This window comes from Narcine bancroftii, chromosome 2, assembly GCF_036971445.1.
Source record: "Narcine bancroftii isolate sNarBan1 chromosome 2, sNarBan1.hap1, whole genome shotgun sequence".
Lineage (NCBI taxonomy): Eukaryota > Metazoa > Chordata > Chondrichthyes > Torpediniformes > Narcinidae > Narcine > Narcine bancroftii.
The window spans coordinates 35,615,519-35,628,920 of NC_091470.1; the positions used below are offsets into that span (position 1 = coordinate 35,615,519).

At 45.5% G+C, this 13,402-nt stretch overlaps 1 protein-coding gene across 2 annotated transcripts in view; it reads right to left on the reverse strand.

Moving 5' to 3' along the window:
- The window catches only part of prkcha (protein kinase C, eta, a), a 263,102-nt gene that overhangs the window by 50,401 nt on the left and 199,299 nt on the right, over positions 1-13,402 (reverse strand). For both annotated transcript variants that reach the window (XM_069916270.1, XM_069916269.1), the window contains exon 10: positions 4,978-5,132. In XM_069916270.1, coding sequence (XP_069772371.1) covers positions 4,978-5,132 — 155 coding nt within the window. The remainder of the gene's footprint in view (positions 1-4,977; positions 5,133-13,402) is intronic.

Here is a 13,402-nt window from a genome sequence, read left to right on the forward strand (position 1 = left end):
ACACTATTTTTCTCTCTCCACAGATGCTGCCTGATTTCCTGAGTGTCTTTATTTTTTAAAAATGTGATGATTGAAGCATTTATTTCTGTCTGTCCCCACCCACATATGCTGAACTTTACTTTTAGTAGCTTAAAATATTAAATAAATGACTGGTCCAGGCACTTAAAATTTTGTTTGAGATGCTGTTTGTTTCTGTGAATTTTCTGTGCTTTGTTTTTCTAGTCTCCTTGCTAGAACATGTATCAACCATTCACCACAGCTCTCCCTACCCCAATCAAGAACAAACAAATCAATGATAATACTGCAGGATGGAAGCAGATATCAAGTATTATTCTATCATGGCAGCTGATACCAACCAATAGAAAGTTACCAAGCCCTTTCATAGTACACGAGGAAAGATCTTATTTCTCACAGGTATTTGAAATGGTGTTACAAAGCACCTGATTTCATTGAGGTAACACACACCATTATTTTGACTGAAGTCATTGCAGTTAGTTTCACTGAGGTGAGAACCAGCTGCAGAATGCAGCAAATGCTTCTGTTTATAAGTCAAGTCTTCAACCACTCAGGTCCCTGCTGCATGGAGTTTTCAGTATCCTCTGCATTCAACACATTCTCCAGTCGTTTGTCTCTGGCACATTTGTCGGAACTCCTCAGTATCCAGTACATTTTTTTGATAGATTCTGGTGCAATATGTTCCTTGTGGCTTTTATGACAAAGTTACAGGAAGTTTCTGGGTGTTTAGAGAATGCATCTCTTTGTGGACTGCAGTGAAAGTCAGTTAATTTGTTGCCACACTGAAAATAGTATATTCAATGTATTTATAGATAAAGCCACTGGGCATGAAACAGAAAAAATCCGTTGTACAGAACATAGCAGGGAGAAAAGATAAGTAACATTAAACATTTCCATTCTGAACAGACATATCTTAGAGCAATTGAGCTGCATTCACAAAGCTACTCATTCACCGTCTTCAAAGATATTTAACAAGCATTCCAAATCATTGAAGAGAATTTCTTGCATTTGGGTTTGATTTTGTTTAGCTTTGCTGTGGCAGTATGGATTTGTATTGAAGGCATTGTTGGGTAATCTGTTTGGGCATCACACAGATCTATCTACTGAACCCATTCATCATTTCCAGAGCAAATATTTAGACAAGCAGTTGTACCAAAGTGTACTTGTGTCTACAAGCTAGCAATCAGGTGACTGCATGGTATTTTCTGAAAGTAGTAGGTTTTAGGACAAGCTCCAACTGGCTCCAAAGGTCTTCCTGTTTCAGTAAATCATGAGCATGGAACTGATTAATCAAAGCGCAAAGGTCTTGCAACAAATTTCATGATTTGAAATATACTCTGTAATTTCCCATCAGTTTACAATAATAGAATTGTTCAAGTTGGACAGCAATACGGCCCATCCAGACTCTGTTCTTTACCCATTCAGAATTTAAACCTGCAACTCTCTCACTGAAAGAAGATTTCCCCATCACCACCCCCCATCATTTCCCCCTGTCTCTTTTCCTCTAGTTCAGTCTCTTTTCCCTTTCCCTCTGACTCACTGAGCCAAAAATAAATCCTCTTACCACATTCAATTAACACCTTTTGTTTGTTAGCCTGGACTCTTTCCCCCCCACCCCCCCCCAGTCTTTATTCAGAGGCCTGTCTGCTTTTTGTTTATACCTTGAAGAAGAGGCCAGGCCCAAAAGATTGATACTACATCTTTACCTTCTCTGGACACTGCGAGACTGGCTGAGTTCCTCCAGCATTCCTGTGTTTTGACTCAAGCCAATTCTGCCAGGCACATCAACAGGGAGATAAGTAGGATGCTGGGGTTGTACTGCAATGTAGAGAAGTGCTGGAGAAACTCAGCAGGCCATGCAGCATCTACAGGAAGTAAAGGGCAAACAACATTTCAGGTCTGAGCCCTTCATCAAGGTATAAGCAAAAAATAGATGGGCGTCTGAATAAAAAGGTGGGGGGGGGGGTGGGAGGAAGAGGAGAAAAAGGAGGAAGGGTCAGGCTCATCAGCAGGCTAAACAGCGATACAGTTCAAAACCATGCTGCAGGCAGCCACGTAGAACAGAATGCTGGCAACTGGAAGAATAACGTTATTAAGAATCTTGAAAATTTCCTCCCTATTTGTGCAATTAAATTTCAGTGATTAAAGGGTGAAAGTCTGTTATCATAAGCTATTACACTTTGCAAACATTCAGTACACTGTGATAAATGCTTTCAAAGGGTGATAAAGGGCTACAAAACCTTCAGAGAGAAAACGAGATGATGTGGCGGCGCACATATTCATGGCGAACCGGTCCCGCTAGTACCTCCGCTGGGGCAGCCGCGAGAAGATGGCACTATCGGTGGACCTCCGTGCTGCGTGGTTTGAACAGAGCACACGCCTCGGGCGAGCGTGATGATGTCACCGCCTACGCGGGGGCAGAGCTCACCCTGCCCTTAAAGGGGCACGCACGGAGTTTGAAATCAAACAGTCGTTGAAACCTCCAACATAGTGGTTGTGAGTTTCATTTCGTGTAGCTGCCGCTACATTGGTAACCCCGACGAGTCCAGACGGTTTTCTGGCCTCTCGCTATGGATTCCTCAGAGATCAATGCAGTTGTTGTGAAACTGTACCCCCTTCTAGACACATCACCCACACACTTGGTTCGGTGGAAGCGCAGTTTTGTCTCCGACACATCTCATCAGATGCCATGATGTTCTACTATGTTGTGAGCGTGCTCGACGAAGAGACCACGGCCAGGGTGGACGACCTCATCCACAACCCACCAGAGGAAGGTAAATACCTTGCCCTCAAGAACCTCCTCCTCGGAATCTTCAGCCTCTCCCTACAGCAGAGTGCCTCCAGACTCCTACACCTGGATGGATTGGGAGACAGAACCCCACCTGCCCTCATGGACGAGATGCTGACGATAGCAGAGGATCATAAACCCGGTTTTCTTTTCCAGCAAATTTTCCTCGAACAAATGCCTGAGGGCATACAACTCCTGCTGGCAGTTGAGGACTTCTCCGATCCACAATGAGTCGCGGCCTGCACAGACGTCCTCTGGCGGACCAAGCGAGATCACCCGCCCAGGGCCCAGTCGGCCTCAAGCATCCCCTAAGCACAAGCCAGAAGAGCACCACCCCACCTGGTGTTTCTACCATCAATGCTGGGGGATTCAAGTCCGCAAGTGCAGGCAGCCCTGTACGTTTCAGGGAAACGACTCGGCCAGCCGCCATTAAAGGCTGCGGCGGCTGGCCATGTGAACAGTTTCCTGCATGTGACCAACAAATCCACCAGCTGACGGTTCCTAGTAGAAACCGGAGCTGAACTGAGCGCGCTCCCCTCGACAGCCCTCGAGACCCACACCTGAGCACAGGGCCCTACCCTACGGGTGGCCAATGGATCCTCCATTAGGACTTCCAGCACTCGAAGAACACAGATCCAGATCCGAAAGGACAAGTTCTGCTGGAAATTCGTGCTGGCCTCGGTGGGCACGGCACTGTTGGGGGCCGATTTCCTCCGGGCGCACAGCCTGTTGGAGGACATCAAAGGCAAGCGATTGGTTAATGCCCACACCTTCCAATTCATCTGCCTTGATGCCACAGCTGCGTGCGATCCGGGGATAGCTTCCTTCAGCGTCCACAGGGACGAGTACTCCTGTATTCTCGACGAGTTTCCCTCCATCCTGCAACCGCACTTCACTCCCGCCATGCCCCAACATGGAGTCTGCCATCACATCTCGACCCAGGGCCCCCTTTTCCATGCCAAAGCCAGGCAGTTGCCCCCTGAGAATCTGCAACTGACTAAGGAGTAATTCTCCTGACTGCAGGAACTAGGGATCGTCCGTAGATCAGATAGCCGAGACCTGCACCAGAAACCTACTCGCCCACTGGATTGCCAGGTTCGGGGTCCCGGCGCACATGACGAGTGACAGAGGTGCTCAATTTACGTCCGCCCTCTAGTCACAGTTGGTGAGTCTCTTGGGGGGTCAAGCTCCACCACACCACTGCATACCACCCCCAAGCCAAAGGCCTAGTGGAGCGTTTCCACCGACACCTAAAGTCAGCCCTCATGGCTCGCCTCAACCGGTCCCAGTTGGATGGACGAATTGCCCTGGGTTCTTCTCGGCATCAGAACGGCTCCAAAGTAGGACCTGCAGGTATCATCCGCAGAGTTGGTGTACGGCGCACTGCTGTCGCTACCCGGGGAGTTCTTCGGCCCGGACATTGGCTCCACAGCAGAGGGTCAGACCTTGTTGGCAGACTTACGGGGTAAGCTCGTCTCACTAGCTCCCCCTCCTCCATCCCACCATGGAAGCCGGCTGTCCTGTTTTCCCAAGGAGCTGGACACAGCCAAGTACATTTTCATCAAGCACGGTCCGCACACTGCATCCCTGCAGTGCTCTTACAAGGGCCCCTACAAAGTCCTGCAGCGATCAGGCAAGACTTTCACCTTGGACCTTGGGGGCAAGAGGGAACTGTCCACGGTCGACCGCCTCAATGCGGCTCACCTGGACCTAAGCCAGCCGGTAGCAATGGCCCAACCGAAACGTCAAGGCCAGCCGCCCAGGTGGCGAGTCGCATAAGCCAGTTCTGCGGGGTGGGGGTGGGGGGTTGTGTGGCGACGCACATACTCGTGGCAAACCGGTCCCGCGAACAGCTTCCAGCATGTGACTGGTGAGGCAGCCGCGAGGAGATGGTGCCTTCGGGGGACCTCCGTGCTGCACAGTTTGAACAGAGTGTGTGCCTTGGGCGAGCATGATGACGTCACCGCCTATGCGGGGTGGTTGCGAGTTTCATTTCGTGTAGCTGCCGCTATGATGAAAGACTTATTTATGTTCATTCAGTTTACAAGAGACATAATAGAAATGAACTCTATCGTCATTAGAAATCTTTATCCATCCAAATCATTCACAGACAATAAACCACGCAAGTCACCTTATTCATCATCTAAGGAAGGTCACACAGATTTTAACCTTACCTGTATATAACTTTCTTACTGTGCAGAAAAATGAGTGCTGAGGTAACTTCGGCAGCATAGAACTGAGCACGGTTTTCATCAAATTTCCGTATTTGTTGAATCTGGAACATTAAATCTCCACCATTTACATACTCCATCACAAAAAAAAGCCGGTCCTGCAAGAGATCACAAAAAAGTGCAAAATATTTTTACTGAACTGTACCAGTAAACTTGTGACTTATTACTGGACCTCGCTCCCGAAATATATGATAGGGTTGGTGCGAGAACGCAGCCTTGCTTCACGCCATTGTTAATGGTGAAGGGTTCAGAGAACTCATTGCTGTATCTGACCCATCCAAGTGCTCCACTATCATAGGAGCCATCTTTTGGACGAGACACTAAATGGATGCGCCTCTGCCCTCTTAGATGAGGGACAGAGAGGTTGGGGATTGGAATTCTTCTGGCACTATTTCTCATGGTGCAACTAACAAAAACTGGCTGCCTCAGAACTCCGGTGACCTGAGTTCAACCGTAACCTCCAACATTGGTGTGGAGTTTTTATATTCTTCCTGAGATCACTAGGGTTTAAGGCAGATGGGATTAGTTCAAAAGGGCCTGTTCCTGTGTCCTGTGCTAGCCCAATGTCAACACAGACTCAATGGGCCAAAGGGTCTATTCCACACTGGACGTCTCTTTCAAAGATGAACAAACGCTGGCAACAAACTTTAGTGTTTTACTTCTGGCAACAAGTGATTATCTGGTTACTATTGAACTGATGTTTATAGAAGTTTACTGGGTCTAATTAGTTGCTATGCTACACTGAGGGAGTGATTACATTGCAAGTGTATTTTACATTTCAAACTCTCCTTCACAAAACATGAAGTGATTTGAGATTTCCTGAGGCTACAGAGTTTACAATATAAACATCTTCTATATATACTTAAAAGTTATTAACAACATATGCTCTGGAATGCAATGCCCAAAAAGTAAGGTAGGCAGAGTTTTGAATTTTGGCTTTCAATATTTAAAACTAGATAAAACTTGCGAGGCTGTGGGGAAAGAGTAGAGAGATGGGGCTTCTTGGAATGCACAACTAAAAGTGATAGGCTGCATGTTCTCCTCTCAAGTTGTAACAATTCTGTCATTACATCTGCTCTGTTACAAATCTGTGGTCTCTTCCTTTGAATCTAAACAAAGGATTTACTTTATTTTCACAAATATAGTTGTCCACCAACAAGCAACATAGTATCAGTCTTTAGAATGAACAATGCCACATTCAAAACCCAACTCTTAATTAAGTTTTTCCACCCATATTAGACTCAACTCTCTTTTGGAATTGGTTCTTGTGCTTCCTAAATGGAGAAGTACATAGCAATAGAGAAAACAGTTCAATTTGAAAATGATTAACTCCTCAAGGTCCCCTTGGTTGAGAGATTTTCACATTCCTTCTGATAGATCAGTTAAAAGAACAATGGTGAAATATCACAAATATTGAAATGAGCAATATTTAGGAGGAGAAAATATATATTTACATATACAGCAATGAGCTCTCTGAACCCCTTCTCCATTGACAACGGCGTGAAGCAAGGCTGCGTTCTCGCACCAACCCTATTTTCAATCTTCTTCAGCATGATGCTGAAACAAGCCATGAAAGACCCCAACAATGAAGACGCTGTTTACATCCGGTACCGCACGGATGGCAGTCTCTTCAATCTGAGGCGCCTGCAAGCTCACACCAAGACACAAGAGAAACTTGTCCGTGAACTACTCTTTGCAGACGATGCCGCTTTAGTTGCCCATTCAGAGCCAGCTCTTCAGCGCTTGACGTCCTGTTTTGCGGAAACTGCCAAAATGTTTGGCCTGGAAGTCAGCCTGAAGAAAACTGAGGTCCTCCATCAGCCAGCTCCCCACCATGACTACCAGCCCCCCCACATCTCCATCGGGCACACAAAACTCAAAACGGTCAACCAGTTTACCTATCTCGGCTGCACCATTTCATCAGATGCAAAGATCGACAATGAGATAGACAACAGACTCGCCAAGGCAAATAGCGCCTTTGGAAGACTACACAAAAGAGTCTGGAAAAACAACCAACTGAAAAACCTCACAACGATAAGCGTATACAGAGCCGTTGTCATACCCACACTCCTGTTCGGCTCCGAATCATGGGTCCTCTACCGGCATCACCTACGGCTCCTAGAACGCTTCCACCAGCGTTGTCTCTGCTCCATCTTCAACATTCATTCGAGCGACTTCATCCCTAACATCGAAGAACTCGAGATGGCAGAGGCCGACAGCATCGAATCCACGCTGTTGAAGATCCAACTGCGCTGGGTAGGTCACGTCTCCAGAATGGAGGACCATCGCCTTCCCAAGATCATGTTCTATGGCGAGCTCTCCACTGGCCATTGTGTCAGAGGTGCACCAAAGAAGAGCTACAAGGACTGCCTAAAGAAATCTCTTGGTGCCTGCCACATTGACCACCGCCAGTGGGCTGATATCGCCTCAAACTGTGCATCTTGGCGGGCAGCAACCTCCTTTGAAGAAGACCGCAGAGCCCACCTCACTGACAAAAGACAAAAGAGGAAAAACCCAACACCCAACCCCAACCAACAAATTTTCCCCTGCAACCGCTGCAACCGTGTCTGCCTGTCCCGCATCGGACTTGTCAGCCACAAACGAGCCTGCAGCTGACGTGGACATTTACCCTTCCATAAATCTTCGTCCGCGAAGCCAAGCCAAAGAAGAATTAAAATTGTATAAATTACATGAAACTGGATCTATTTTTATAAATACTAGTTAATAGAGTAAAACTCTCCAGTTTCTGACACCTATGGGTATTAGTAGATACTGGATAAATGAATTTGCCAGTTGCTTGAGATGGCATGTTGCGTGATTGGAGGCGCTAATTTTAAATTTTCCAATGTTTTACCCATTTAATTTCTACAGTTTTTTTTTGCGAGTTGCTTGAATTCCGGATAACGGGAATTTTACTGTATTCACAGCATGGGACTGCATATTTTTTTTCTCCACTGAGATATCATGAAAATATTTTCAGATAAACTTTACACATTTTGTACATAAACACAGAAGTATGCATATGTTAGTTGTAGATGACAGGAGATAAGTTAGAGGGACAGAAATAGTGTTGATGTTAAAAAAAAACTTAAAATATAGACTAACCCTAGTGAATGTTCAAAACACAGTAATATAGTTTAATGTAAGGAAGTATGGATGCATTCTTCTGTGACTGAAGGAAAATTTAAAAATAATTCACAATGATCAAAGTAAAAACACAAATGATGGAGGAACTCAGCAGGTCACGCAGCATCTATAGGAGGTAAAGGTATTTCATCGACGTTTCGAGCCTGAGCTCTTCAAGGTATGACTAAAAGGGCAGGCATCTGGATTAAAAGATTGGGGAGAAGGAAGGAAATGGCAGGGGAAGGATCACAGATCAATAATTGACATAGATAGGAGGACGGGAGAGGAAAAGGGGAGAATTGATTGGGGGAGGGGGTGGCTCTGTGAATACTAAGCTGGAGGAAAGGAGACAGAGGAAAAAAGGATAGAGAGAGAGAGAAAGAGAGCAAGAGGAAAGAAGACATTGTGGCGGCTCACCACGAGGCAGGTGAACTGGCCACGCGGTGGGGCAGCTGGCCAAAATGGCGCCGTCGGGCAAGGGGGTTTTCCCTTCCTTCCAGCACGGGTCTCAGAAATCCACGTTGGGGGACCACGTGACGCCCAGGTGACGTCAGCGCCCTCCAGCGCGGTTCTCAGCCAGGTTCGGACTGGGAGTATAAGTATAGCCCAGCAGCCTGCAATAAACTAGTCTGCTCACTGAGCTCAACCCGTCTGGTTGTGTGTGTTATTGCAGGAGCAATGTAGCCGCCGCTACAACATAACGATTGAAAAGTGGTGGTGCGAAATTGTGGAATTTAGTGAAACATCCACGTACATCATTAAATATGAATACACAAGCACCGCAAGTGATAAAATGAGGCAAATTAAGTAGTTAAATTTAAATTTAGACATACAGCACGCAACAGGCCCTTTTGGCCCACGAGCCCATGCCACCCAATTACATCCAAATGGCCTACACCCTGTTACGTGTGATCAAATCAGGTTTGGTGAGTTTACAGAGAAACGAGTCCAGACACAAATTAAACAAACAAAGGATGATCTTATATTGCACACATAGGAAAATGCTAACAAGAAGACACCAAAAAACACTTGGCACTTCATAATAACGTCAGCAGTCACTTCAGATACAATGATCGGCCTCCTCTCTCACACAAATGTGCAGTAATATTCAGCACACTTTTACTAGGCAGGTACTTCAACATATACTCCCGTTTCCTGTTCCAATGGGATACAGCTCAATGCCATATACCCCACACAATAGTACGGTTCCACTCTCAGTGTAGTGCACACCTTACCAATGACTCCTCCAGCGATGTCTACAGTCATGACCTGGTGTAGAGCAGCGTTCGTAGTCAGGACCAAGGAGCAAAGAGAATGATCTGCTGCACATGGTAGGCTTTTAAAGTGCAGTAAGCTGGGGAGTTCAGCCCAGGTAATCACTAAGTGATTTGAAGGGGCCAATGGTCAGGTGTGCACTAATGGGTGGGCAGAGTCCAACTTTTATTGGCATGTGATGCGACTTCTGACTTGGTTCCAGATGGAGAGGTCACGTGCCCTTCCACAATCCATATTCCCACCTGGTTTCAGACAGAGAAGCCTCATGACCCTCCACAATCCACACCCCGGGTATGTTTTGAATGGTGGGAGGAAAATGGAGCACCCCTCTGGGTGCCACATCTACACACAGGGAGAACATACAAACTCCTGACAGACAGCACCAAATTTGAACCCCAGTCACTGGCATTGTAATACCTTTGCACTATCCACTATGCTAACTGTGCCACCCTCAAAAGAAGCCAAGGATTTTTATGGAGCCTGATCAGAAGCACAGATACTGAACACTGTGCTGTGCTGATACACTGTGGTAGGAGTAAAAACAGCTCTTCATGTATTTAAACATGAAAATCTGCAGATGCTGGGCCTTGGTGCAATACACAAAAGTGCTAAGTGATATTCAGCAGGTCATACGCACCCATGGGACATAAAAGAAAGTCGATGTTTAAAGCCTGACCCCTGTGTCAGGAATCCTCAGGTATTTAATTTGTTTAAACAACTGACAATAAGAGTTAATTGTTTTGAAAGTTTAATGCAAGTATGAATAAAGGTAAAGATTGATGTAAGAATGTTAAGCCATCTATGTAAATTCAACCCTCTTCCCAGCTCAAAGAGGAATCATTAAGAGATGGATCAGTTTCTTATGGATTTAATAAAGCAATATCACCTACGGCTCCTAGAACGCTTCCACCAGCGTTGTCTCCGCTCCATCCTCAACATCCATTGGAGCGCTTTCATCCCTAATGTCGAAGTACTCGAGATGGCAGAGGTCGACAGCATCGAGTCCACACTGCTGAAGATCCAGCTGCGCTGGGTGGGTCACGTCTCCAGAATGGAGGACCATCGCCTTCCCAAGATCATGTTATATGGCGAGCTCTCCACTGGCCACCATGACAGAGGTGCACCAAAGAAAAGGTACAAGGACTGCCTAAAGAAATCTCTTGGTGCCTGCCACATTGACCACCGCCAGTGGGCTGATATTGCCTCAAACCGTGCATCTTGGCGCCTCACAGTTTGGCGGGCAGCAACCTCCTTTGAAGAAGACCGCAGAGCCCACCTCACTGACAAAAGGCAAAGGAGGAAAAACCCATCACCCAACCCCAACCAACCAATTTTCCCCTGCAGCCGCTGCAACCGTGTCTGCCTGTCCCGCATCGGACTTGTCAGCCACAAACGAGCCTGCAGATGACGTGGACTTTTACCCCCTCCATAAATCTTCGTCCGCGAAGCCAAGCCAAAGAGAAAAAAATTAAATTTTAACATATCCCAAACAGAATGCAATTTGTTTAATTTAATCCATTCTTCAGAAACTCATTTTACTACAATTCTGATCTCACTCCAGATAGCAGTCACAGTTCAAATGTTGAAATAAAAGATTGTTGCTGCAAATAACTTCCTTCACTTGTCATGAAGAAGTGTGCTCAAGACAGAAAGAAGTGCCTTGGAAAATTACATTTTAACTATTCTCCAGGGTTAGCCTGAAAGCTTTGGCTGCAGCCATGAGCTGTGTTTTCATGTAACTAACTCTTATCTCAGTTACCATTCTGTGGAAATTGCACAATGTCTTCAGCCCAAGCCACACTCCCTTATTAACTCTTTCACACACTGCCTCACTTACTCTCTCAGACGCACTGCTGCTGAAGAGGAGGATAGGAGAGATGACGGGAGCAGCAGTAGAGAGAGGGACTGGAATATCAGGGTTGGTGACAGAGAGCAGGATGAACAGTGGGCCTCATGGACATCTTAGACCAAACAGGAGCAGGCCACTCAGTCCTTCAAACCTGCTGCCATTCAATACAATCATTGCTAATTCAACCCAGACCTTGCCCCCCCTTTTTATTTTCCAGTTCCCTTCAGTCCTAATCTTGTAACTATGTCCCCTTGTTGAAGATCCACTCACAGGTGGAAGCATCTCAATAGCAACACAGTCGCATCTCCACTCAGGACCTTTTATTTCAATGGAGATGCTATTGCAAAGGTTGCTGTGAGTTAGTGCAGCTTGCCAGCAAGGGGCAGATGTCAGATTTGATCTTTGTTCACATGACAGTATCAATGAATCCTAGATCATATAACAGTGAATAGTACAGCATAGGAACAGGTCCTTTGCCCCATATGTCTGTGCTGAACGGGATGCGCAAATCAATCTAAAGCATCTGCCTGCACTCAGTGATGAGTCACTTCTCCCCCAACCTGGGTGTGAGGGGGGAAGAGTCTGAATCACCCATGTTCCCAGCCTGCTCACTGAAGAATCATGCCTGTGGATGAGGAAGAACAACAACTGGTTCCAACATGAGTCACAAGACAATGGTGTTAAGAAGTATGAATGGTGTTTATTTAATTAAGATACATTCACCAAGAAGGGAATATGATTACTGACCATGAGAAATTGCCATTGTTAACAAAAATACCTAGAATTTCCCTCAATTTTGCCTGTGAGTCAGTTGCAATTATTTTGAAGTTCATCCTTCCCTGTAATCTGACATCACTTCCTCAATCTGCAGCTGTCCAAGATAATAAAGGCAAGTTAAGTATTTGGATGGCAGTAGGCCAACTAATAGTTTGGTTGCTATTAAGTGGTTCAGTTGCACATGAGGCCCAAGGCTGGATACTGAGAGGTGGTGAGAAGTGGGCAATGCAGGGAGCTGAAGGAAGGAAATGTTAGCTGCAAGGGATCATGGGCTGAGGAGTTGGATCAGTAGTTAAGAGTTGAATTGCTGACCTACAAATTATTGTGGCACACACTGGTCTGGCATGAGCATGTTGGGTCTAATGGCCTTCTCTGTGTCATAAATTTCTCTGATTCAATAATTACATGGTTTTCTCCAATATCAAAATATCCTCGACTGTAACTCAATTGTTTAGCAATGTTTCTCTTCATTTCCATTAAAACCAGTTGAACAGGAAACCACAAGTCATGATTGAACCTGTAGAAGTCTCCTCTTTCTTTTTACTGCCAGGTTTATTTGATCAAGTTTGTTATTTGTTCACATGAATCCTAGAACGTATAACATTGAAGAGTACAGAATAGGAAAAGGGCCTTCAACCCACGTGTCTGTGCTGAACATGATGCCTAAAATCAATCTAAATCATTGTTGCTTGCCCCTGATAGATATCCATCCATCCCCTTCAAATTCATGTGTCTCTCTAGAAGCCTCTTAAATGCTATTATTATATCTGCTTCCATCTCTACCCTAACAGCCCATTCCAGGCACCTACAAAATGTTCGCCTTAAACTTCGTCCCCCTTATCTTAAACACGTCTTCTAGTGTGTGACGGTTTTATCCAGGGGAAATGATTCTGCCTGTCCAACCTATTAATGCCTCTTGTGATTTTATAGACCTCTATAAGGTCACCCCTCAGCCTCCTCCAGAGAAAGCAACCAATGTTTTCTCCAAAGCTCACCCTGGAAAACCTCCTTTGTACCCTTTTCAAGGGCTCAACATCCTTCCTGTGATGGGGCGTCCAGAATTGCATACAGTATTTTAACAGAAGGTTTATTTGGTGCAACACGACCTCCTTACTTTTGTACTCAATGCCACAGCCATTGAAGGCAGGCATAATTTCTTTACCACCCTATCCTTTCTGTGGCCTCTCTCGATAAGCTATGGACCTGAATACCCATATTGCTCTGTGCATCAACAGTTTTGAATTCTACTTTTTCAATCTTTTTATTGGTTTTTGAGAAAATAATATCAAATATATATGATACAAAGTTCAAGTAAAAGTAAATTAAAATTACAGATAGTAA